Source organism: Pseudopodoces humilis, chromosome 2, assembly GCF_049639895.1.
Source record: "Pseudopodoces humilis isolate 2021_Gansu_Grassland_sample_001 chromosome 2, ASM4963989v1, whole genome shotgun sequence".
Taxonomy (NCBI): domain Eukaryota; kingdom Metazoa; phylum Chordata; class Aves; order Passeriformes; family Paridae; genus Pseudopodoces; species Pseudopodoces humilis.
In genome coordinates, this window is record NC_142201.1 from 109,826,812 (window position 1) to 109,852,043 (window position 25,232).

The 25,232-nt window shown below is 42.8% G+C and overlaps 1 protein-coding gene across 2 annotated transcripts in view; it reads right to left on the bottom strand.

The window, feature by feature from the left end:
- PTGFRN (prostaglandin F2 receptor inhibitor) overlaps window positions 1-25,232 on the bottom strand; it is a 66,079-nt gene that overhangs the window by 35,452 nt on the left and 5,395 nt on the right. The window contains exons 2-3 of one of the 2 annotated variants that reach the window (XM_005524190.3): window positions 1,890-2,255; window positions 639-1,058 (exon numbers count right to left, since the gene is read on the bottom strand). In XM_005524190.3, coding sequence (XP_005524247.3) covers window positions 639-1,058; window positions 1,890-2,255 — 786 coding nt within the window. Of the gene's footprint in view, window positions 1-638; window positions 1,059-1,889; window positions 2,256-25,232 lie in introns of those variants that run through there. The other variant, XM_014253601.2, reaches the window with a different exon arrangement.

The window sequence follows — 25,232 nt, forward strand, 5'->3', positions numbered from 1 at the left end:
ATATCTGGATATCCTCAGCATAGCGCTGCATGTGTTTTTGTCTCTTTAGCCAAGCATGCAATGATGTGTTTAACAGAACCGTTACTGTCCCAGACCCCTGCCAAAACAGCAGAGCAATCAGACCAGTGATAAAAATCATTGGGTAATTTGCCCTGTTAAATTATCACTGCCTTCCTCCTTTCTCTTGATCTTTCCATGCTATTTTAATAAACAGCATACAGAAAAGCTTCAAATCTATCACTGAATCACAGGCCACTTTCACAGAGGAAGTGCAGCTATTTAGTGCTATGGAACCCTGTGTTAGTAAGAGACGAGAGGGAAGGCTTTGGGTAACCAGGTGTTAAACGTAACGTTTATTTAAGAAATATAAAACAACATGAGCACTCTGCAATGAAGGAAGGATGAGATAAAATCTGGGTCTAGGTATCCAAGAGGCTCCAGGCAATCCTTCCATGCCATCAACCCCCTTTTCCCCAAATAAAGCTAGAAAAATGATGTCACGGATGTAAACAGGCCAGCTATCCAAACAGCACTCCAGGTTCTGCTGGAACGCACCCTCACTCCTTTCAGCTTACCCCAAAGCACCAGGGTCTGGACACAGCCCAGCGCTGCGACCGCAGCCCACCAGGAACACTCACCGGTCCTCTGCACTGACACAGTGGCGATCTCCACGCTCTTCTCCTGGATCTTCTGCCACGAGCCATCTGCCCCTCTCACCCACTCGCTCACGAGGCACCTGTAGGCCCCGCCATCCGCCGAGGAAGCCTGGGACACGGATAACCGGTACGTGTCGTTGGCTCCCGTGTCCAGGCGGATGTCCCCGCTGCGGTAGCGCTCCTCGTAGCCGGGGCCCGGCTGGAACTTGCCCTCGTGAGTCAAAGATAGGATGTCCCGCCAGAAGGATCCGCTCTTGAGCTGCCAGGTCACGTGCAGGTGAGTGTGCTCCGGTGAGGTGGTGACGGCTGAGCAGCGCAGCTTGAAGGAGTCGCCCTCAGACAGCCGGAGAGACGTCGAGGAACGAGCTTTGGAACCACTCACGGACAACCCGTCGGAAATCACTATTAGAATAAAAAAAAATAAAAAGGAGCAAAAGATACAAGCATCATGAAACAGAATCAAGAAGAGAACACCCACAGTGAGCTGTTCAGATGTGAGGCAATAAAACCACCATAGAGCAACACATTGCCAATCATTCCTTCTTCCGCACAAATATATTCCAGGAAGAAGGAAATTCAGCTGAAAAAAATTCAGCTGAAACAAGCCAAGACAAGAATTCATTTATTCTTCCACTGACTTTAGTTTCTCATTCAAACATTATCATTTTGACTATTCCCACACAAAACTAATCTTCATATTCCTCTGAGTAAAAGATAAGACATGGGAAAAGACATAGTGTCCAAATTTAATACTGAAAAATGCTAAGTGATAGAGCAAAGCTAGGACAAGACTGTACTATCAACATATTAAAGGAGAAAAGGAAGATTACCTCCTTCATACAGAAAGGATCCCTAAATGACACTGAAACTGAGAGAGAAGACAGCCTGTGGTTTTTACCTGAACTTAGCTTCTCTATCCAGAGGCTTAGGGACATGAAATATTTGCAGACATCTTAGAAAACCCACCAGTTAGTGTTTTATTTACATACTTACTAGGCAGAAAAAAAGAAAAGTGGTGTTTACAGTAAACAGCCTCTCTTCTTCACCTCACCTGCCTTTGCTATCGTATTTCATATTTTAAATTCTGGCTTCAGGAGAATTAAAAAGAAATAATAATAAGAAAAAACCAAAAATCACAATGATCATCAACAACAGAAAGTCAACATTCTTATGGGTACATCTATAATCAATATCAAAAACAAATTTAAAGCACACCTCACTCTTCAGAAATACCTTTCACTTGGACCTCTGCATCATAATTTCCCTGAACGGTGGCATCAGTGCTGGGCGTGGAACATTTGTATCTCCCTTGGTCAGCTGGCTGGATGTTCCTAATCACAAGTTCCACAGCATCGTTGCTGCTCCGTCTCAGTTTGATATCCCCGCGGCCCACGCGTTTTTGGTACTCCTCAGAGGTGAAGGTAGAATCCCAGGTACTCACTATCCGCACGAAGTCAGTGTCCCGGGAGAACTCCCAGTCAAAGTTCTGTTCACTGGGTCCATCATAGTCACTAACGCTGCAAGGGATCGCCACCTCCGTGCCCACCACCCGAATGAGGGGACCTTTGGGCACTCTCACAATGCGCCCTCTGCAGAAAGCTAGGCAGGAGAATAAAGAATAACACATGGTTAAGGATAGGCTTCAACCAGGAAAAAAACAAAAATTAAATATGCTGAGGTTGGGCATCCCACTCTGCAGAAAGCAAGAACTAGTAAGAGCAATTATTTCCCATTAACATTTAATCGCACCGAAGCAGGAGCCTCTAAAAACACCATTTTTAGTGTGGGAAACCTTTTTTTCACTGCTTACATAGTAACACATGAGGTAACAAAATACTGACTGAGAGAAAATTGTAAAAAGAAAAAAAAAAAAGAAGGGAATTAGCCATAGATACAATGGATAACGGTTTACTACAAGGCAAGTGTAAGATGTTTAAACAACATTAATAAGTGGTTTTTATTACTACAACAAGGGCATAATCTAATCAGGAATTTTTATAAAGACTTCTGCTGATACCATTAGAGAGTCTGAAGTAGGAAATTAATTTTCCCCTAGACTGAGGGCCATGAGAACTTTAAGTTGACAGTGTCCAAAAATGAGTACAGTCACAGCTGCCCTGAAGGGTCACAGCTTCTCTCACACAGGTGAGATTCCTTGCCCTCCAAATTGAATTTAAAAGGAAGAACTGATTATAGCGGACACCATTTGCTTGAGTGGATTTCTGCAACCACAAGTTTCCTATCTGGTGAAGGCCCTAGAACCTGGGAGCATGAGCAGAGCAGGCTCAGAATACAGAGTGGTATTCTGTATTCTGAATTCACGAAGCAGAGGAATACAGAGTGCTCAGACCATGTTTTCTGGTACCATCTCAGCAGAAGGAAAGAAGGACAACAGCAGTTTTCTGCAGAAGGCTGGCAAAGCAGTATACTGTGCTCCAGGCAGAAGTGCGAAGCACTTAAACAAGCCAGAGGACCTGGCAAAGACACAGCAAGAGACTCTTCTGGTTGATTTGGCTCTGTAGTCCAGAGAATAACCCCGGCAGCTGCACATGGATTTTGGCAGGTCCTTACTTCTCCAAAGAGCAAACTGCTTTGATTCGTAGTTCCAACCAGAGAAATCTCTTAAGAGATGAGTATTAAAACTCAGCCTCCAAACATGAACAGCTTACTGCATCCCACCACCTCCACATCCATAGCAAAATATTTTAACAGCCAGGTAGAAGCCAGAACACTGAAAGACACATCTTGATACAACGAAGTAGACATTTAACAACATCAAAAGCAATTGGACAAAAAAAAATTATCTGAGATACCACAGAGGAAAAGATAAATCTAAACAAACAACCCCCCAACATACAAAGTACAGCATCCCACATCTGCTACAATTCACCAAATCCACTTGGAAAGCCACCTGCTAGTGACATGAACACCGATATATTTGCTGAGCCTTTCCCTCCTATCACTCTGCACATCTTCTTGCTGCAGATTAGGACTCCACTTGCTGGCTTAGGCCCATCATGCCAATGGGTGTCCAAGTGTGGGCAGAAGAGTCTTGTGAACGGAAACCCCCCACTGGGGAACCTGCTATAAAGCACAGCTTATCACCTCCAGAGCAGTGTTGAGAAGGATGTGTTAAAGAGTAAGATTTCTGTGGGCATTTAAAAACTACACAAGCAGCTGTACACTGTACTGAGCACAACTGCAAGAGAAAAAGCATAATTTTATTTGCAGTTACACTTCAGCAAACAGTTGAACCAAGGACTGACACTGCCTTTGCCTCCCCAGTTCAGAACTCGTATCATACTCTTTACTTTGCAGGCTGTTCACGTGTACAGGCTCAGTCATAATAGTCCAATTTCCTCACTGCCATGACCTTCTGTATTCAACATTAGTACTTCATTAAACTTATTTGTAATGCAGACTGGGGTTAATCTCCTACCCCTTCTATCCCTCCCAGGAGACTGTTATATACCTGATCAAGTGATTGACTAGTCCTAATAAGGAAGCTGGACTTTGCTGCACCATTCACATGTGCATTGGAGAGGAAAACCTCCACTGACAATGTATTGTTCCATGGACAGATGTCTTCAAGGACACATCTCCTAACCTAACCACCATGCTAAAATCATAAAATCATCCATACAGAAAAAGAATCAACAAAAAATAAAGCAAGCTACAGGGCTCTGATATACTTCCTCACAAAGTCTTAAGTTGCATTCAATCCTTCAACTTATCCTCTTACAGAAAGCGGTAGCAGCAGCAGGTAAGCTTTAAAGCCTGACAGTCAAACCAGCTTCCAGCAAACCACTGTGAGAAGTCAGCTCAGGATCCTGACTGAGGGCACTCTTCAAACACTGACATCTCTCTAGAAAATACTCTCTGGTGACACTAAAACAAGCAGACAACACTGTTCTGCATTCGTCTTCAGCTGTAGACCCACATACCATGCACTGCACTAATCCAATCTAGAGGTGACAAAGGCATGACTCACATGGCAAGGGCTGCACATTTGTGTTTGAGATTAGTACCGACAGCTCTGTTTCCCTTCCTCCAAGGTCATTAAAGACCCTTTGACACTAAATGAAGATAGGGGGTGATTAGCACCTTCCTACAAAAAGGCAAAGCGAAGTGAAAGACAGGAGCACACGGAGTCCTCACCAGATCTGTAAAGCCAGGACTATCCCCCTTCCCCACAGCACAGTCCCACAAGCTTCACCCAGGGCTGGAAGGAAGGCAGTGGGACAGACTGCAGGAGAGAAGAGGGATGAGGTGTAACCGAATTTCATACTTTCCAAATAATAACATTTGTTATTGCTAAGATAAATCAGGATTCTGGTAAAGCTGGAGCAGAGGCAACATCACCAAACAGGAGAATGAGCAGCTGCTCTGCCCTCCCCACAATTGAGGAGGAGTGTGCACAGGGCAGGCACTCCAAGGATAAGCTGTACTTCTAAGTGACCCAGCAGGCTGTGAATTCAAAGTTCTGCCTTTGGTCCTGCAGCAAGGCTACCCCTAAGAGACTAAACAAGGTGTTATGTTCTTTGCTGTGCATCAGGGATTAACATTTCATGTAACTGGCAGAAGTAGCTACAGACACAGTGCTACAGACACCAGTCTTGGCAAAAGGTGAGCTCCATATTACTCTGGCAGATAGGTGAGGAGCTTTTGCAAATATTTTATTCTTACAGAGCCCTGTTACGTTGCATACACCCCCTCACCTTCCCAGTGCAATCATGATACAAGAGCTTAAAACTATGTAAATTTGTTGGAAACATTTTTTTTTCCATGACACCCAATATATTTCACTGTTAATATAAGGTGGCAGGTTCTTAATGAATTCATCTGAATCCCATTTAACTATGGAAACAGATGGAGGACAAAACAATGTATACACTTGTGAAAGAAAACAACAGAACTTTGACAATTCTGTATTTCTCAGTATCACTGATCCCACCAATGATGTGTATTTAGTAAGAATTCGATACCTGGATCTGAGTTAGCGTTGGACATCAAATTTGCCTAAGCACAAGGTTAACTGCCTAAATACAAAACTTTATTTTTAATTGAGTTACACAACCACCAGAGGAAATTGCAAGGAACTATCTTCCAAAACAAAAGCTAATGGAGCCCGTGTAAGGAGAACAGCACACAAACACAAGGCATGGGACATATTCCTTGGGTTCATGAAACAGGTGACAGCACTACCAGGCAACACCGGTCCTTTGGCAGGGCTGGGCCAGAAACACACAAATGTAAAACAACCACAAAGCCCTAGTGGGTATTTGTCAAGCACTTGATTAGAGGATTCTCCCATGGGAATGCAGGAAATACTCCACCAGAAGTATGGACAAAGTGTGGCTCAAAGCAGAATAAAAATACACTGCAGTCTGCCATATTAGTGAGACAGAGGCAAAATAGCTCAGACATATCTGAGGCAGCTTTGGGCAAGTATTTTTTCCCTAGCAATGGTTCATAAATTTGTACCACCACTCAGATGCACCATCACGTTGCTGGCATTAAATGAAATCCTTCCAGAAATGAGAACAAGGAAAGGAGATGATTGAATAGATGGGTTGTGAAGTCAATCCGAGTACATTAAATAGCAACCTGTCATTTTTAGGATAACCAAGAAAACAAGGCAACAAAATTGTGCAGGATCTACAGAAGAGATAGGCTGTTTAAACTCTCAACAAGCTACAAACCTCCTCAAGGAAAGGGCTGGTTAAGGATTTCCCCTTGCATTAGGGACATGAGGAAAGTCTTCTAGGAGCTTCATTTCCACATACAATTTACTACGTATTACTTTAGGAAAGAACAAGATGAAAAGTAACCTGTGGAGTCATCCACAAGGCTGAGAAGGTATTACTGTTGCAAAGAACATACTTGTGCTTCAGCACTCTCTTTCACAAGGTGCTTCCTCCAGCCTGCAGTAGACAGCTCTATCTAATAAGAAAACATGTTCTCGTAGCAGCCCAGAGAAGGAGGTCGCCTCCACATCCGCCAGCCAAAGGAAAATGCAATCTGACATGCAGTAGGAAGCCAATTAAAGTCAAAAAAGTAAGAGCTAACGAATGAGTAAATTGGCTCAGACTAAGCACTCGAGCCTCTGCATCAGAAAGACTTAGAACACGCAGTCCAGCTCCTCAACCAAGGCAGTCACAGGAGACACAGCGACAACTTTGCTGACGCCTTTCATCTCAAAAGAGCTTTCCGAACAAAAGGTTGTTTCATTTGCCAGCTAAACATTACCATGTCTGGGAAGGAAATACCCAGCAGCCCTTTCAAATTCACAGCAGTTTATGACGGGGAAAAAAATTCTGCAGCAAACTTTGCAAATGGTGGTAACGATCCTCCCTCCCTGAACCCCTCCATTTATTTCCAGTCCAAGCAACACTTGCTGCAGCACTTGGGAGTGGGCTGAGCAGGGGCAACCCTTCTTGTGCCACACTGGAGTGTGAGCAATGGATCCCCTACCATTAAAAATATTTCTAGCAAAACCTCAAACCTCATTTCTGTACTGAACTGCTTAACTATAGTGCTTGTGATGCATGAAGCCATTTTCCAAACTGAAGGAAAAAAATATTTTTGCCTTTTTTTTTTTTTTTCCCAGCCCACCAGAGTCATGTCCACTCAAACACTCTTCCTCCATTTTCAGAAAAGAATTTATCAGGCTCCTGATGGGAAGCATTCAGCAACTTTCCCTAGCAAGCAGGCAGGTGAGGGGATAGGCAGCATGCCACACATTCACAGGCTCCTCTTGGGAAGGAGAGCCAAAGCATATCAGCACAGGAGATTATAATCCTTATCTCCAATCTGCCCCTTTCCTCCTTGCCTCTCCTCCCAGCTTCAATTATAATCAGGCAGCTACACATCAAGAATGTCATCAGTGACTACGTGGGAGAGAAAGGACTAGTTATACCAAACATATCTACTATATTTGAAAACCTTTCAATACTGTTACAGCAATTTTTTTTTTAATATAGAAATAACATTATTTTCCTAGAAAGGGCACATTTAAACATAGATTTTCCTTGGGTATTTCCTCTATTTTTTAAATGCAGTCAGTTAAATTTTCTACACTACACTGTGTAGTCTGTGAGGGAAAGTCAGTGATTAAGCAGAAAAGGGAAGTTCTTGAAGTACCAGAAAGGCAGCTAACTATCAAAATTTCCATATTAGTCTCAAAAAGAGAAGAAAAAAACCAAAAACTAAGTAAGTGAGATCCCTTACACCATTCCTGCTTAACCCATGACATCATCATACCCTTCCTTCCAGTGGAGATAAGCACACAACAGGGATTGGGATGTATGCTAAATTAGGTGGTAGGCTATTCCTGTTCTTTCCAAATTACAAAATTCAGACTGCCTTAATTAGCAGAAGCAACCCAGACTTTACAACCAGCCAGCCTGCACAGGGAAGAAACAAGGGGCTCCTTTAAAAGAGACCAAATTTGATTGTTTATGTCAAAGCTGTAATCACCGCAGTAGCCTGGGATTGTCTGAGGCACACAGGGTTCCCTCCACACCTTGCAAGAAAACAGTTGTGTTTCTCTGACTGCAACACTCCCTTACCTAAAAAAAATTTGATAGATTTTTATGGCTTGAAAGATCTGCAGCCTATCATCTGAAGATATCAGAGAAGAGCAAATGAAAGAGTCCATGAGAGAGACATTTACATTGTTCTTTCCCAGGCGGCTAGGATTCTTTTTTTAGATAATGTAGAGCTCTTATCAAAAGGAATTAGCCTGGGTGTAATTGCTTAAAACCCATTATCTCTATCAGGATGAAGAAACGCATACTGCATCTTAAGTGGAGCATCAGAAAAGCAAGGCTGCTGGATTGCTCTAATCTCCATACCATCTGAGATCTCAGAAATGCCACATCTCCAGCACAGGGTGAGAAAGCAAGCACCTTCACAGCTGAACTCCATCTATACCATGTGGACTAACAGTCATGTGAAAGCATGTGAATGTTAATTTTGCAGCACAGGAACAACCTGCTTCCCTCACCACTCATCCCCTCACCCACTGCCACCAAGCCATGGGATCACAAGAAGCACCTGGACAAACCACGAGGCTTCCACTGGGGCACAGCTCTCAGTTATCACAGAATGGTTTGGGTTAGAATGGACTTCTAAAGACCATTTAGTTCCAACACCCTGCCATGGGCAGGTACACCCTGCACTAGACCAAGGTGCTAGAAGCTTCAGCCAACCTGACCTTGAACACTTCAAATAATGGCGCATCCACAGCTTTTCTGAACAACCTGCTCCAGTGCCTTTCCACCCTCATCATCAAGAATTTCTTCTTAATATCCAACCAAAACCTGCCCTCTCTCAGTTTAAAGCCATTATCCCTTGTCCTATATCTACATGCCTTGGTCAAATGTCTCTCTCCATCTTTCTTACAGGCCCCCTTTAAGTACTGAAAGGCCACAACATCATCTCCCTGGAGTCCTCTCTTCTCCAGACTTAACACCACCAATTCACTCAGCCTTTCTCTGCAGAAAAGGGGCTCCAGACCTGACAGGAGTCAGAAGATCTTATTGTCTAAAAAGACAGGGGCAGTAAGAGAACAATATGTCACCATGTGAAACACATTGTATCACTACAGATAGTCAGCTGTTCATCTGATCACTGCCCAAAAAGACTGATTCTGGAAAAAGTCACTGAACCATCTCACAAAAATGAAAGCCACCTTCTGTCTCTCTGCTAAGGCAGCTGCAACAGGCAGCATTGCCTCTCCTGCCAACTCTTAGGCTTTTGGGAATGAAGCACTGGTCACCTGTACAGCTCTTCTCTTTTGAAGACAAGCTGACTGGGATCTTCCACTCAGGCACATCACTCATTTCCATCCTGTGCCAAAACAAGCTACAGGAATTTGCTGCAAGTGCTTGTGTGGATTATTCATGCTACAATACAAGGAGAAGAGACCAGTAAACTGCAGTGGAAGCTGTAAGGCAGAAACCAGGTTGCATGTGCAGGTAGAGTTTAAAACGCTATCACTGGCTGCTGACAGCACAGATCCCTCTCTACACCACTGATTCCTGGCCATGGGGAGAGGTTTGCTACTGGAAGGTAGACCAAGGCATATAGCAGGCAGAAGGGAGAGGAGAAGCCATACAGACCTTTCCCAACTGTGCAAAACAGGAGGCTACCTTGTAAAACAGAGCAGCTCTTGGCAGGCAGAGAACCGTGGCACCACTGGTCCAAAAAAAAAAAACAAAACAAAAAACGCCTAGCAGGCAAAGATAATACTAAAGATCGTGTTTTAGATTCCCTGGATGTCAAACAATTCCATCACATATAATCTCTATTCCCTTTCCCTATCACTGACTGACAGTTAAAGATAAAAGGCTGTATCTAAGAACTACTTTTGACAAGTCTCTAAAATGCATCTGGGAGCAAAAAAAGAAAGGGGATGGGGAAAAAAAACTATGAAACACAGGAATTAACATGCCACTTCTTCCTGGGTCTCACCTGACAAACCTGCCCCTGCTAATGGCCTTCATTTACTGTCCTCAAAATTGTCTCACAGATCTCCATTTTTATCCTACTCTGACAGAGCAGCCCATTTAAGTTACCTGGTGACATCTGACCCAAAAAGTCCAGGGATTCTACAAGTGGTATTTAGACTGCCACACAAGACAGGTGATCGTCTGTTGTTCTTCCTCAGAAGCAATTTGTGTTGCAGAGAAGTTCAATAAGTTACATTCTAAAGAAAACAGTTGACAAAGCAGTAAAGCCCACAAGTCAAGGCTTAAGAGCATAGTTGGAAACCGGGCTGCAAATATTTCCAGAAATGCTGTATCTACAGTATCTTCACATTTCCTTTAGTGGGAAGGAAGGACACCAGTTAACAAATACCTGTTACTAGTGCCAACTTGAGCAAGAGCAGTATTTTTAAAAAGTCCCCAAACTGGAATATACAGAATTAAAATCAGTGCTGTTCTGCAACATCATTAACTTGCACTTATCTCTTATCTTAAATCTTTCCCAAAGCAGTTGGAACTGAGCAGGGCAGTCCAAATCCATTTGTTCTATACTGCAATTTCCTCTGGGCAGAGACAAACCATTTTCTTTGCTCTGTGTAGAATGCAGCACACCACTAGGATTAAACTGAACTTTTGGGGGATTTAACTGGAGTAAACAATCAGAATAGATAATTTCTAAATCTGCATCTATATTAACTAAAAATCATACATCGAGTCAAAATCCAAGAAGAAAAAAAAATCTAAATCCTAGAAGGATCACATTAAAACTCTATAAGCTACTACTTTACCAGCATGTCTTTAAACAGGACATAGCACATAGGAGGTTGATAAAGCTGGAAAGCTAAGAAAAAGCATTTGTCAAAAGACCTTTTCAAAAGATGCACGAATAGCAATACCCATGTGTTCCACAAATCTGTGACTTGTATAATGTATATATATTTTAAAAAGGAAATTCTTTAGCACTCTTTCCTCTCCCCCAAACAATTTCCATTATCAGCACCTTTTTCCCTCCCAAAGCAGAAAGCATTGATTTTTATTAGTGTGAAATAATCATTAGTTTTCCAAGTTATCGCTAATGCTAGGTAATAAAAAAAAAAACCCTTTAAAAATGCTAACAAATACAAGAAGTGCTGAAACCAATATAGTCTTTTACTTTTCATTAACAATTATACTAAAACCAAAAAGCAAAGCAAGAAAAAGCACAAAGAGCTGTTTGGAGTTTTTTTGTGGGGAATGTTTCTCAGGTGATTGTATTGCCTTGCTTTTAGATGTGAGCTTTTTATTTGGTATTTGGGATGAAGAGGGGCAGGCTGCAGAAGGTTTTTGTTGGTGTTTTTTTGTGTTCTTTACCTGCTTCAATTTGGTGGCATTGTTCCACTGCAATTTAACCCAACACCCCACCCATACCAGACAAGGTCCGGTCTAAAGCCAAGTTACATCTAAAGGGGATTTGGAAATTAAATTTTTAAAGCCAAATACTTTCATAATCCAGATATTACTAATCTTAACCTCCACCTCCCCAATAATTATTTTGGGGTTCGCTTCAAAACTCCTCACACAGGCATTAATTTCATAACAAGCATTTCATCGGACGAGCAAAGGCCTCCTGGAGGCTTCAGCAAAAGAGCAACAGAGGCCCATCACAGAAGTCAACAGCCACAACGCCAAATGACAACACACACTCACACTTGGGCTCCCAGACTCTCCAGTTGGGATCCTGAAGGGCAGCTTCACTCTGCCTGCATCTGCTGTTGTGAGAGATTACAGAACGAGGTGGCTGGGCAGCCAGGCTGCTGGAACTGCTGAACAAGGCAGCATATGGCACTGGCCCACCTTGGCTCCACGCTTGACAACTGATTTGCAGCCACAGGAGCCAGTGGGGGGATGGAGCTCAGTGTTTTAGAGCAATCCTTTTTGCCTGTAGTTTAATTTTTTAACGGTCTCATCTTCACCGTAAATAATCTCCAAGCAAGCAGCCACATTAAAAATGCCAACAGCAGATGCACACAGAATGGGTGTTATGACATGGAAATGAGTGCCTGTGACTTGTAGGACCGTGTAGGTAAGTGCAGTAGCACAGCTATTGCCAGGTCTTTCTGCAGCAGATCTACTTGGGCAGATTAACCAACTAGACCAAATGTAAAAACCACGAACAGTTAGGAACAGATAACAGGCATTCCTGGTTTCAGGCCTAGTGCTCACTGTATCACAGTTTCTTTACATAAAAACAAACATAAAGATGTGCACAGCCATGCAAAGGTAACAAAAGCCAATACAGATCAGTTACTTAACTTGTGCTCTAGCAACTGGTACCTCCAGAGTACTTCACTTGGGCCCCTACACAACCACCATATCCACACTGCTGCTTGAAACCTGGAAAACTGGAGGCCAGTGTTTTCCTAACCCTTCTCTCAAAGCCTACAGATCCAATTAGCACTCAAAAGCCAGTTTCAGGTCATGCAGAGCAACAGAGTTTAGAATGCTAATCTCTGTGGAGCCCATTTGGTATTTTTCTCCTGGACAACAAGGACTCGCCTGCATGCGTGCACACGGAGTATGATTTAAGAGACATCAGGGCTCTTCCTCCTTTAAGACAAGATTTACATAACTAATTCTGTAATTGAGAACAGGACTGCAAGGTATTTACAGTACTTGATGCTGCTGAGCTTTCATTATTTGCTATGGGAGAGACAATGAGAGACTCTCTTGTCCCAGAAAAGATAGGTAGTCTCATCTGTAGCATTAAAAAAAAAAAGAGACACATGAAATTACCCATTTCAGGAAGAGATATTTTCCATTACAGAATCATTTCTCTCTTCCAAAGCAGAGGGTCAGCAGTTCAGTGGGAGCAAGAGAAGAAAAGAGGTCTGGATAAGAAAAAAGATGAGAGGTCAGGGACATAAAACAACATCTAGAAGGAACACAGGGATTCCAGTCAAGGTCTCTGTGCAACCCCCACACAGACTGTTAAATAAAATTACCCCCAGACGGGTCTGCAAAACAGCTGGCTTTGAAAGCAGGCATGCCACAGCACTCTTCATTATTTGAAAGGGACAATTACCAACACAAGACAGTTCTGGAAACACAGGAAAAAGCCTCACAAACAGCATTCAAATCAATATGGCTGGTTTCATTAAGACTCCTGAAAATTCAGTATAAAGTTTTAGGTTAGTAGACGGAACTCAAGATGGCCTCCTTGTTTACTTCACTAATATTTAAACAGAGGGGAAAAAAAAAGAAGTTCTGCATCACAAAGAAAATTAAGACTAGCACAACTGTCTACTTTGGCACTAGCACAGTCTCAAAAAGAGAAAAGGCTGCAGAGGGCAGCTGGTGCTAAGCCCCCAAAAATCACACTGCATCTTTGGGGGGTTGCAATGTACCAAAGATCCAAGACACCTGAAGGACAGCAGATATGCTCCTGGAGTAACACTTCTGTTCACTTACATCCTAAGGAATACTAACAGCACACTCAGATTGCTTCCCAGTAAAAAAAAAAAGTGCAGAAACTGGGACAGTGAGGAGACATCTCAGAAATTCAGTCCTCGACAACCAAAAAGATGATGAAGATGCAACCTGTGCTCTTAAAGGATGCTTAAAGGACTGTGCGTATTTGAACTTCAGTGTGGAAATAGAAAGTCTTCCCTAAATTACAAATGTGAGCTAAAGCCATGAACACGTGTGGCCAGGATTTTAAATCCACCCACACTTCGCATCATCACTTATGCCTGCTCAACAAATCTAACAGCCAAAATTTCCAAAAAAAGCATGCAAGAGTCAAGAATTTCCTGGCATTCAGTGCCTCCAAGAACTTGAAGGCAAATTAGCTGTGTAATTAGCTGTCTGTGGCCCTGAATCCTACCTCTAGAAAGCTGTTCTCACACGTGAAAGGAAACAGTATTGCATGTGGCTGCTGTTTAATTTCCTGGAAGATTAATTTTACTGGACTGAAGAAGAGACTTTCTGGAACAGGTGGGCAGGTATGTGCATGTGGGCAACACAAAAGAGATACAGAAACCAACAAAGCACTGAGCAAGCACCTGGTGAAATTCCACCCCCTAATTACCCAATCCTGGAGAAAAACAAACATTTCTACTTGTGACTTATAGGGTAAGCAAAAAAAAAAAGCGCTCTGCTCTTGTGTGACCCAAGTTAGCTAGTTCTAGAAATGAAGAGGTTCAATTATCAAAAATGCCTGAGCATTAATCTCCTGGGGAACCAAGATTCCTTTCTAAATTTCCAGGCTCACAGTCCCAAGCCTTCCATCACCTCTGAAAACCCTGCCCTGAATTCAATGAAGGCATTTTGTTACCTCCAGTAGCAGAATAGCAAGGTTCATCAATTCAGCACCTGGCTGAAGAAGACCAGCAGTCTTTTCATGGTCCCCATCACAAATTTAGTCTTTTCTCCCTTTAGATTATATGCCAGCAAGTTATCACTGTTATCTGCTTTGATTAACTTGCAGCATTTGCCGCAGAATCTACTTTTGCCTCCGCAATCAATCCTGAACAGCCTCCCTGGTACACACAGGAACAGGTAAGTGCTGCAGAATGTCACACACATTTAAGCTTCTGGGAAGAATTTGATGCCATTAGACACGAGAAAACCCACATGTAATAAAAGACAATCACAGTATAGTACCACTTGGAGTCTTAGCTAAGTGGGGTTCAGCCTTCAGCTACCCACTTTCATTTGAGCATGCCCAAATACACATCTTCAAATACTTCCTGTTATTCCTGCTTTTAAGAAATGTATCTCTCCTAAGTAGATACTTTGCTGCTGACATTGGCATGCCATGCATCGGACAGTCACCGCCAGAGGTGATAATACAGAAAGGGAAAGGTAACAAAACAAGATTAGCTAATGGGTGACAACACCCAGAACATTTCAGAAACCAGCTTCAAAAGGTAGCCAAATGCAACACCCATGAGCCAGTAAATACTTGGAGGAATTAGCCAAGGTTAACCACACTAAAGCCAGGTTGGATGGACCTCTGAGCAACCTGGTCCAGTGGGAAGTGTTTCACTCCATGACAGGGGGGGTTGGAACTAGATGATCTGTAAGGTCCCTTCCAACCCAAACTATCCTATGATTCTGTGAGGATACCACCTCTAACTTAGGAAGCTTTCAAGCTACATATGATCACGAAAAGATACACTAGGATAGTAATGTGTTCACTCTTCCCTAGGCTTCCATTTGTGGCCACGGTCAGAGGCAGGACCTGAGGCTAAATACATCTTCCCCTCTCTTCCACAGCCTCAGGAAGTAGGAGCTTGGAGGCACTACCCTTTTACCACTGCTGTTCCTCAGTGGAGCCCAGGCAGGTGACTAGGCTGGGCCCAGCAGTGAGAACAGAGACCAAAAAAAGGAATGAAAGTATACAGAATTTTCAAGTAACTCCAAAATCAGAAGTCAGGGAATCCTTTTGAGCATGAAAAAAGAGTGAAAGGCGGGTAGAGAACCAACATGACATTAAAATAGCAGGAGGAGGAGAATACGATTTTTGAAAGACACCCAGAGGGAAAATGCTTAATTGTTTCTTTTCTGCTCCAGTCTCCATGCAGAACTATTCTAGGTTACACTATTTAACAAGACAACCTACGCACAAAATAAGTAGCTGTTAATATTTGGGTGAAACTTGGGATACGGTGAAATTATTCGGTAACTAACACTTATAATCAGCTTACATTGAAACAGACAGCAGATTGCATTCACCCCAGGCATCCTCATATTTGCTGTGTTGGAAAGAACAGTTCTGTCCCACAGTACATTGTTCAGCAGAACAAAAGACTCTGCATCCCAATGGACAGCACACCAGCCATTTTGTGGATCATGCACTGGTGCACATATGTAGCACGACAACTACAGACAACATCTCAAGTACACTTTGCAAAAGCAACAGTGCAGTGCTGACTAAGCCTCAGAAGTCTCCACCAACCCCTGCGTTGATGCAAACAAAATTTTCATATCAATTGAAATTATGTCTAGTGCAAACACAGAAGCTGCCTAACACCGTAAGAACAGAAGAGGAAAGTACACCACCAATTTAGAAAGTCAAGGGTGATAAAACTCCCTTGGAGAGCTGTAGATGTATTTGGCCACAAACACTGGAATTAGCAGTCCATGCTTTAAAAGCATAAGGGAAGAGCCTTAGTAGCAGCTTTTAAGTACCTCTGGGATTTCTAGTGAACAGGTGTCTCCCTGAGCTGTGCCCTTCACTAGAGGGCAAACAGCCCTTGGGTAACAATGGATGTACTCACTGCCAATATTCCCCAGAGGCACTTCTGACTGGGCCCAGAAAACCGAAGCATGAAACACTCCTGTCCAACGAGCAGAGCCAGCCCTGATTCCTGTGTCAGAACACATCCTGGAAGCCATGCCAAGCCAAGGAGACCTGTTCACCAGCCTTAGCACTAGAGACCACATCAACTGACATACCCCTCCAATTGCAAGCACAAAACACAGACCCATATGTAAGAGAACTGAAAGAAAACAGAAATGTGACATATATTTCTACCACACCAACCTAAACTGGAGAGGTGTTCATTTGGCACTTAAGCCCTTAACTCAGGTGGTAAAAAAAAATGAACTGAAAGCTTGATCTCACAAGCATTAACAAAAGACATCAAAAAACCCAAACCAACAAACAAACCAAATAAAAAGATAAGCAAGAGACTGAATTCCATGCAGCACCAAGTTCTCCCTGCTCACATACTTCATGATACATTTGAAAAGACAGCATTGCTTAAAAAGTCAGTGCTATATCTAAGCCCCCTTGGGCAAAAGAAAAGGAGTTATGCCTCCATTAATGTTCAGAAAGAAGCACGGTATACATGTACTCAGATTTCTGAATGGATGGATTAAAAATAAAGTATCCTCCTCCCAGGTCTGCACCTAGCCATCTCCAAAGTCAGCAATACATAATAATAAGACTGACAAGCCTTTCATAAATAAATACAACAAAACTCTTTATTTCCCTTTTAATTTCTTCCCTGTTTACAAATTCACACTTTAAAGCTTCCAAGTACTACTTATACGCCCTGCTCAATTTTTATTTTACTACACCACATAACCAACTGGGTTTCTGTCTTGCTGGAATGGCAGTCATAAGTCATGTTAACAACACCACTATCCTATAGAAAATTTGTTTATTATTAGAGTGCAATCAGTATTACTACTGTTACAAGAAAACAACTAAGTGACTAAAAGGCACTCCTGCTGCTAGTGAAGATCTAAATAGAAGGTACATACAGAATTTATAGGGCTGTAGTTAACAATACAACTCTGCTCTCACCCCCTGCCTCCCCACTTATTTTTTCAGAAAAAATAACAGGTTTTTAGAGATTAATAACCTGAAGAGCATTTCCCAGGATCTTAAATCTGTTCAAATCCACAACACCAAATTATGACATTTCAAAGAATTCAAGCAGAAGAGCACCCGCCTTAATGGAATGCAAGAGCAGCCTATAAATGCCTCCACTGTTTGTAGTTTTATAGCCTAAGCCTACCTGGAGTCAAAATGCAGGGTACAAAGCACATAACTAGATCATGCTTTGCCTTTCCCCAGACAAAACACAGATTATTTCAATATTTTTATTACCTTCAAAAGGAATAAGCAAGCTTTGGACAACGGATTGCCAGGAAGTCTTAAAGTACACAAGTCCAGTCTGTCCCTAGATGGAAAAGCAGCACTCTTTGCCTTTATTGCAAAAGGATATCCTCTTTACCAAAGAGAATTGTGTTTTTTAAAAAGTTCAGTTTAATATTTAAGTAATTATCTTCCCTGGGCAGTTTTCAGGTATTCATATCTCTGCCTACCCTGATCACACTACTTCCCTTTCATCTCTTAGCAGCTCAATGCAAGAAATTCACTACCTGTCCATCACCTACAATTGCTCAGTACAATCAGTCAGTTCTCCCAGAATTCTCCTAGATCCTATTGAAAAAATCTCTCTACTGATGAAAAGAACCATCTTCATTAATCTGCCTGGCAGATGTATTCTTCCCTTCTAATCATTATGTGAGTTTACAAATCTAACAAAGCTGTACTCACATCACATTATTCAGATTACAAATTCTCTGGGAAAAGAAAGCTCTTGGGCATGGCGCTGTAAATCATCAATAGCATGTCTTACTCCTAGCTGATACCTGCTTTAAGAAAAGGTGTGTACACAGCTGACTGCTAGGGAAGTCATAGGCATGGTCAGTCAATGGGTTATCACTGAAACAAGCACCTGTTAGGCAGCAAAACTCAATAATCAGAACCCTATTTTCTGCAGGAAGGATACATATTTATACTGGGCAGCTCAAACTTTGAGTGAAACCCACCCAGAGTATTGTAAGCCAAGGCTGTAAATTAACTGCAGAGAGCCTGAAACAACAGCAGAGGCAAAAGCTGCATCGTTGAATGTCAACACTAGAAGCCAATAACAAATTTAACATCAGTATTGTGGACTTTTTCAGGACTTAGGTAATTTTATGGAAATGCACAAGAGTTGAATGTTCAACTGCAGTTATCCCAGTCAGACTAAGTCCATGAGGCAGTACTGGGGTTACAAGAAACAACCTGCAGGAAAAGCTTAAAATGAGGCTCCCTAGTTTCTGCCAGTAAAAGAGAACAGACTTTAACAATCTAACTTCACAAGCTCCTGCTAAGCCTGGATGTCAGTCAGTTAAATGTTTGTCCCTATTTCACCCTTACATGGCAGAAATATCAAAGGACAAGGAAAGAAAGAATCACAGAGTATCCCAGGTTGGAAGTGAAACATGAGGATCACCAAGTCCAACTCTTGGCCCTGCACAGGACACCCCAAGGGTCACACCATGAGCCTGAGAGCATTGTCCAAACACTTGATGAACTCCATGAGTCTTGGTGCTGTGACCACTGCCCTGGAGAGCCTGTTCAGTGCCCAACCACCCTCTGGGTGAGGAGCCTTTTCCCTATATCCAACCTACCTAAACCTGCCCTGACACCTTCAGGCCAATCCCTTGGGTCCTGTCCCTGGTCACACAGGGCAGAGATCAGTGCCTGCCCCTTCTCTTCCCCTCAAGAAGAAGCTGGAACTGCAATGAGGTTTCCCCTCAGTCTCTTCCAGGCTGAGCAGAACAAGTAACCTCAGCTACTCCTGACACAGCTTCCCCACCAGTCTCTTCACCATCTTCATAGCCCTAATTCCAATTAGTTTCTATCTCAACATAAAAAAATTTCTGTAATAATCAGAGGTCGATGATGCTAAGGAGGGGGAATCCAGAAATGGACAGTAGAATTTCTGACTCCCCCCACCACCATAAATTCAAAGAATGTTCTGCCAACTACTTCGTTTTTAGAGCTTATTTGGTTTTAAACTCCAGTTTTATTATTACTTGGGACTTGTGACAGGAGCTTCCATGCAATGCATAATCCAGCATTCATGTGGCAAAAATCATCAAAATTACAAGTCACAGAATAACTGTGTAACAGAGTAGCAGTATTTATGTAACCACAGTACTGTAAGGCAATATTCTTTAGATATCTTTCATTAAACTAACTGTTACAGTAGGAAGAGACAGCAAACATGTCCTTTTTCTGAAAGAGATACAATAAGAAACTTCTGTAAAGTTTCACAAGCACCAAGATCCTATTGAAAAAAAATCTCTCTACTGTTAAATCTTTGCTATCATTCTGCCTCAATGAGCTCAAACACAGCTCAGCTCACGTTCCACAGCCTCTCACAGTTCTGCCCATCACAAATGTACACTCCAGTGCTTCTTCTCACAGTGACTTTCCCGCAGAACAAAACACCCAAGATGACCTGACAAAATCCTTGCTGGCGTTCACATTTCTGATGCTGCAAAGACTATTTAGGTAGAAGTGGATTCAAATGGAAGAAAAAAAGGCAAGCAAAAGATGACTTCATGCACAGAAACAGATGTTCTGAAAGAGGGCAAGAGAGATCCTACTCTCTTAAGAATGCAAACAATATATACCACCAGATGAGCAGAATTCTGTCCAAGTGCTATTCAGGTTTCCCAGCAGGTACTTGCTGCCCTTCACCTACTTCAATACAAAGCACACATGCCATCTTTTCCAAGAACAAGCAGAACCTCCTCAGTACAGGCTGGCTAGCTAGGAGATAGTCTCAGGCTCCTGTGGCAGAGGCTGCTGAAGCAGACCCACAGGTCCCTGAAGCTCCCACCAACCCTCCAAGCTACGCTCAGTGCATGAACCAGGCTCCTCTAAGAAGTGCCACAGCAGAACAAGAACACAGGCAAGCCCTGCTTGCTCATCTTCAGAGAGTGTCCAAACCCAGCCTGACTTACCTAGACACATCCCTGCCTCTGAGGAAGGACTGAAGATCTATTTGAAACATGGTAAATGTACCAGGAACAAATTTTATATCGAATTGCAAGAGGAGGGTACATGAAATTGCCTGCAAGATCTCTAAATTCTTCACAAAGACACAGAAACAATCACCAGACCATTTCCTGTCATCACCTGGTGACATACATCCAGGACAATACACAGGTCTTAAAGGTAGGGCATTAATTACCACGAGTTAAAAATCTCCTTGATTTCATGTATTGAAAACAATTGTCACCTCAAGAGTCTTTTAAGTTTCTAATGCATATAAAAACACCAATTGCTGGGGAGGTGAAGTAGGAAGTGGTGGTGTTATCTAGTGACAAGAAGCATTCAAATGACTTCGAAGGTCAAAGTTCTTCACTCACCCATGCAAACAGAACAGTCAAAACCAGGGCAGACAGGGCTGTCCCTCCTTGTGCATGTGTCAGCCACAGCCAACACACACCTGGCTGTTCTACGTCTCAAACTGGGTTCTGAGCTCACTCAGGAGTCAACCTCAGTTGCAGAGTTTTAATTCCAAGAAACATCTGTGTACTCGTGACAGCCACCTGACCAAAGCCCAGCTCTGGACTGCAGTCAAGATCCCACAGCAACAAGGCAACCCTGACACTGGAGGATTAGTGCTGAGCACAGACTGCCACTCATGTGAGAGCAGAACTCATGCTGGACTTGGGCCAAACCCACACATGCAAAGCGTGTTTTCACCCCAATGCACCAATACCAGAAGTGCAACCAAAAAAAAAGAAAATACAGAAGAAAGCCAGCACATTACTCTGATGACAAATGCATGCTCCATCAAAGTTCAGGTTAGGGGACTCATTCCTTACCCTGGGCTAGGAATTGTTAAAGCAAGGAAGGGACCCACCTCAAGAGTTTCAGTACAGAAGTGTCCCATGCACTGCCCTGCATCCACTTGTAAGTTACTACCCTTGCCCAGATGTACAAAAAAGTTTAAATGTCCCCACAGCATAAGACAGGAGGAAAAATCCCTCAATATACATACAAACTAAAAGCTGATGGATCGTATCAAGAGGAGGATCAATGAAAAATACATCAATTTGCCTTTAACAGATACTTTCTAAGCAGCTTTGGCCTATCTCTGTTGATCCTTAGAGGTTTATACAGCAAAGTCTGGAACAGGCACACGCCCTGCGGCCTCCGGTCCTAAGCAGGAACAAGGGTACCATGTGAAGCCCCATTTGTTCTTCAGCTATTTTGGAAGGACATCCCCACCCAGTAACTCTATTCACAGCACTGCAGCCTCCCCCTCAACTCTCCCTTTCAGACTTAAAAGGCACACACCAGCAACAACTCAGATGCCACAGCATACCCTGAAGCCACATGCATCGCACTTCAGTCCTTGTTTTAAACTCTGCAGGAGTCTACAATTAGATATTCTATTTACCTGCCAGTGGTGAGCAGAAAACTTTTGCTTAGAAAACCAGGGTATTTCAAGATTGAACTGCAGAGCTTTGAGAAACCTGCGTTTTTTTACCAAGGCTGTTTTGTGGTGGTAACTGCCCCAGCACCACCATCTCATGCAGACACGCCTTTAACTAATTCTTCTATTTTAAACAAGCCATTCCCCCACTTTCCTTTCTCTGTGGAAAGCATGCCCTGCTCCAGTTCTCTCTCCTCCCCTTCCTTCTCCCACATCTAATTTCAAGCAACAGCCATACTTCTGTGCCCACTGAACCCTGGGTATATATGCTATTTTCAACTATATATATATTTTTAATAGATAAACCCACAGACCTAGGGATGTCAGCAGCTTTGCAACTATTGACAGGTGCCTATCAATAGAGTTGCCAGCACCAGCAGACGGGGCTCAGTCGATAGCTTTAGTGACCATCCAACCCAGCTTTCTGATAAGAAAGGGAAGACCCAGTCTTGTGTTGCTTCCCACCTCCAACCACCGAGTGATTTTGTCTCCAATAAGCTGTCATGCTCTTTATTTTCTCACTGATGAGGCCACCTCCAAGCACTTAAGCTCTGTTTGCCAAAAGGTACCACATGCCTTGTCTAGAACCAAGCCCTGAGATCAAATAAAAGCAAGGCTGATGTGATACACTTCTTACTCTGCATTAATTTAAACCTCCACGTGAACTGGATGGGAATGAGAACACTGCACATACACCATCCACTGACATCACCACCCAACACACAGTATGTAGCCAGGCTTCTAAAGAACATAACATCTCTTTTGGGGGAAGGTGGATGTTATCTGGGTAAATATTACAGGTGGTGCTATGAAAGCACTGAATAGTCTGTGGCAAAGGTAAAAGGCAAAGGAAGATACATCACCTCTCACTCCCTCCAGGAAGAGGATTAGAGTGCAGACAGAAAGACTAACACTTCACTGCTTATTCTAACAGTTTCCATTAAAAAATAATTGCCTATTTTCACCTCAGTATTACTGGCTGCATTCAAGCACAAATATATGTACTGATTAGACATGCGTTTCTGAGGGGGGAAAATGGGCATTGGAACTTAAATTATCATTCACAAATCAAGCAAATTCTGGATTTTTGCTCAAAAATTAATGTTTGGTACCCTGAAAATCTAGGAAGTATCCTCCATCAGTTCAGCATCTGTTTCATATTTAGAAGCTATTCTTTGCAAATGCAGGGGTCACACTGCTTTTAAAGCAGCCTCTGCCAATTCTCTTTTGCGGGGCAGATTTAATAGCGAATTCCACTGCCACAGGATTCACTGTGTAATAATGAAGGGTAGCGTGTCAATAGATGAAACTGCACACATCAATAAGGAGCTGGCAGAGGTCCCCGTGGATGCCTCTCTTGCAACAATCATTTTAATGCGCGTAGGAGAACAATGCGATACAGCCCGCTCAAAGATTCCCCACAGCCACGCCGCATCAAAGGCCGACTGAAACGCCACGCTAAATCTCTGCACTTGGAGCCAGCAGTGGAACATGCACAGAAACAAAGTCCCTTACACTGGCAATTATTCTTTTTAAGACTGGAAAAGCTAAGCAGAGCCAGCTTTTGTCGGAACTGGACTCTTGCTAACCAACGTGACCCCAGCAATGGTTCCACCAAACTCTTTTTAGAGGTTACCGATATGGTGAGAAGGGAGTGACTCAAAGAGCATGGGAGCACACAAATTGCAGTCATGAAGCAAGCACTGAGCAGCACAGCTAAACCACATCTTTAAGAAAAGCAGAAAGGCAAGTCCAGACTAATCAAGCCTGCTAAACGGAAAGAGTGGAATAAGAGCAGCTACAGCAGCAGGAGTTGTTTTACAGCCAGTGTGAAGTAAAGAATGGTGATGGATATCTGGGAAAAAAGCCTGAGAGAAGAACTGAAGCCAGAGAACAAAAGTTAAAAGCAACACAAAGTATACATTGATTTTTTTTTTCCCAAGCTACATATAAGAAAGATGATATATATACTCTGTGTGCTACAAGCAGCAGACTCTCACAGCAGCTCTGAACAGTGATCCACACAGACCAGTACATCACTCCAGCATTGGCCAATTTGGCAAAAGGAGAGAAAAAGAGAACAAGAAGAGGGGGAAAGGCCTTCACACACATTTACAGAAGTCTAAAACTGGAATAAAAAGGAGGGCTCCATTTCTCCACCCCCAACTGCAGTTGTAATCCTTTGACACCTTACAAGCAATGACAGAATGCTTTCTCTAGGGACCTGAGACTAATTCCCTATTAAGCTTTTACAAACTGATGCTTTTCCAAGTCTTATAATGTGGCCAAATTTGGACATTTTCCTAAGAACAGCAAAAGCCACATTCTTGATGCAGAGTTAACACTCCAGCCAAACTTCCAGCTCTTGTTCTAAACCATGGTTGTGCTAGAACTTCTAAACTTGGCAGCTGAGATTATTATTGATTCAAGAGTGACAAGGAAGAAATAGGTAGAACCTGCAAGAATCAAAAAGAAAAAAAAAAAGTAATTCACGCTGCTGCCTTCCCAAGTGTCACTATTGGAAATACTGGAGCTTTTTAAGGAAAGAGGGGGTGAGGGGAGCAGTGTTTCCTGGGGAGGGGGGGAAAAAGTCAACCTGTGGTAGACATCCAGCCCAGAAAATTTCAGCATGAATGCCTGAAGTCCTGCAGAATAATAAACAATTTAAGAGATGGCACTCATAACAAACAGTAACCAGCAGATACACTACAGGCATTGCTGCCAGCCCTGCTTATTGGCAGCTGTGACAGATTGCCTGGGAGCTCCAGTCTTTAATTAGTTCTCATTCCTGAAGTTCACAAGTCAATTAATTCTAAAAACCACTCTCAGAATCTTTTTTAAAGGAAATCCTGTCCAGGATTCTCTGCCTTTCTTACCTCTTCTTCCCACAGCTCAGCTAACAGTTCAGATCCTTTAGAGCATCCATGCAAATTCCATCTGGCCATGGAGATTATCACTAGTTAAATACTTTGGCTTGCTTCAGCAATTCTTATTTCTGCAGCAGTATTTTGCCGCTGCTGCATACAATAGATACTGTTTCCCAGGCTGCTTCTTCAGCCCCACAACTTGCCTCCTCCAGGGTAATGAAAAGGAACACCAACTGCAACACTCCGGCACCACTTTCAAGCAGTCCCCTTGGCAATTACGTCGACTCAAATCTACAAGCATTACCACACTGCTTTAAAACTTTTCCAAGACTCAACAAAAGTATTCAGCAACACTGGTTCTACCTTCTACCTAACTCACTTTAAATTCTGTCAGAATGCCATAGTCAAAATTGATTAGAGTTTCCACTGGAAACC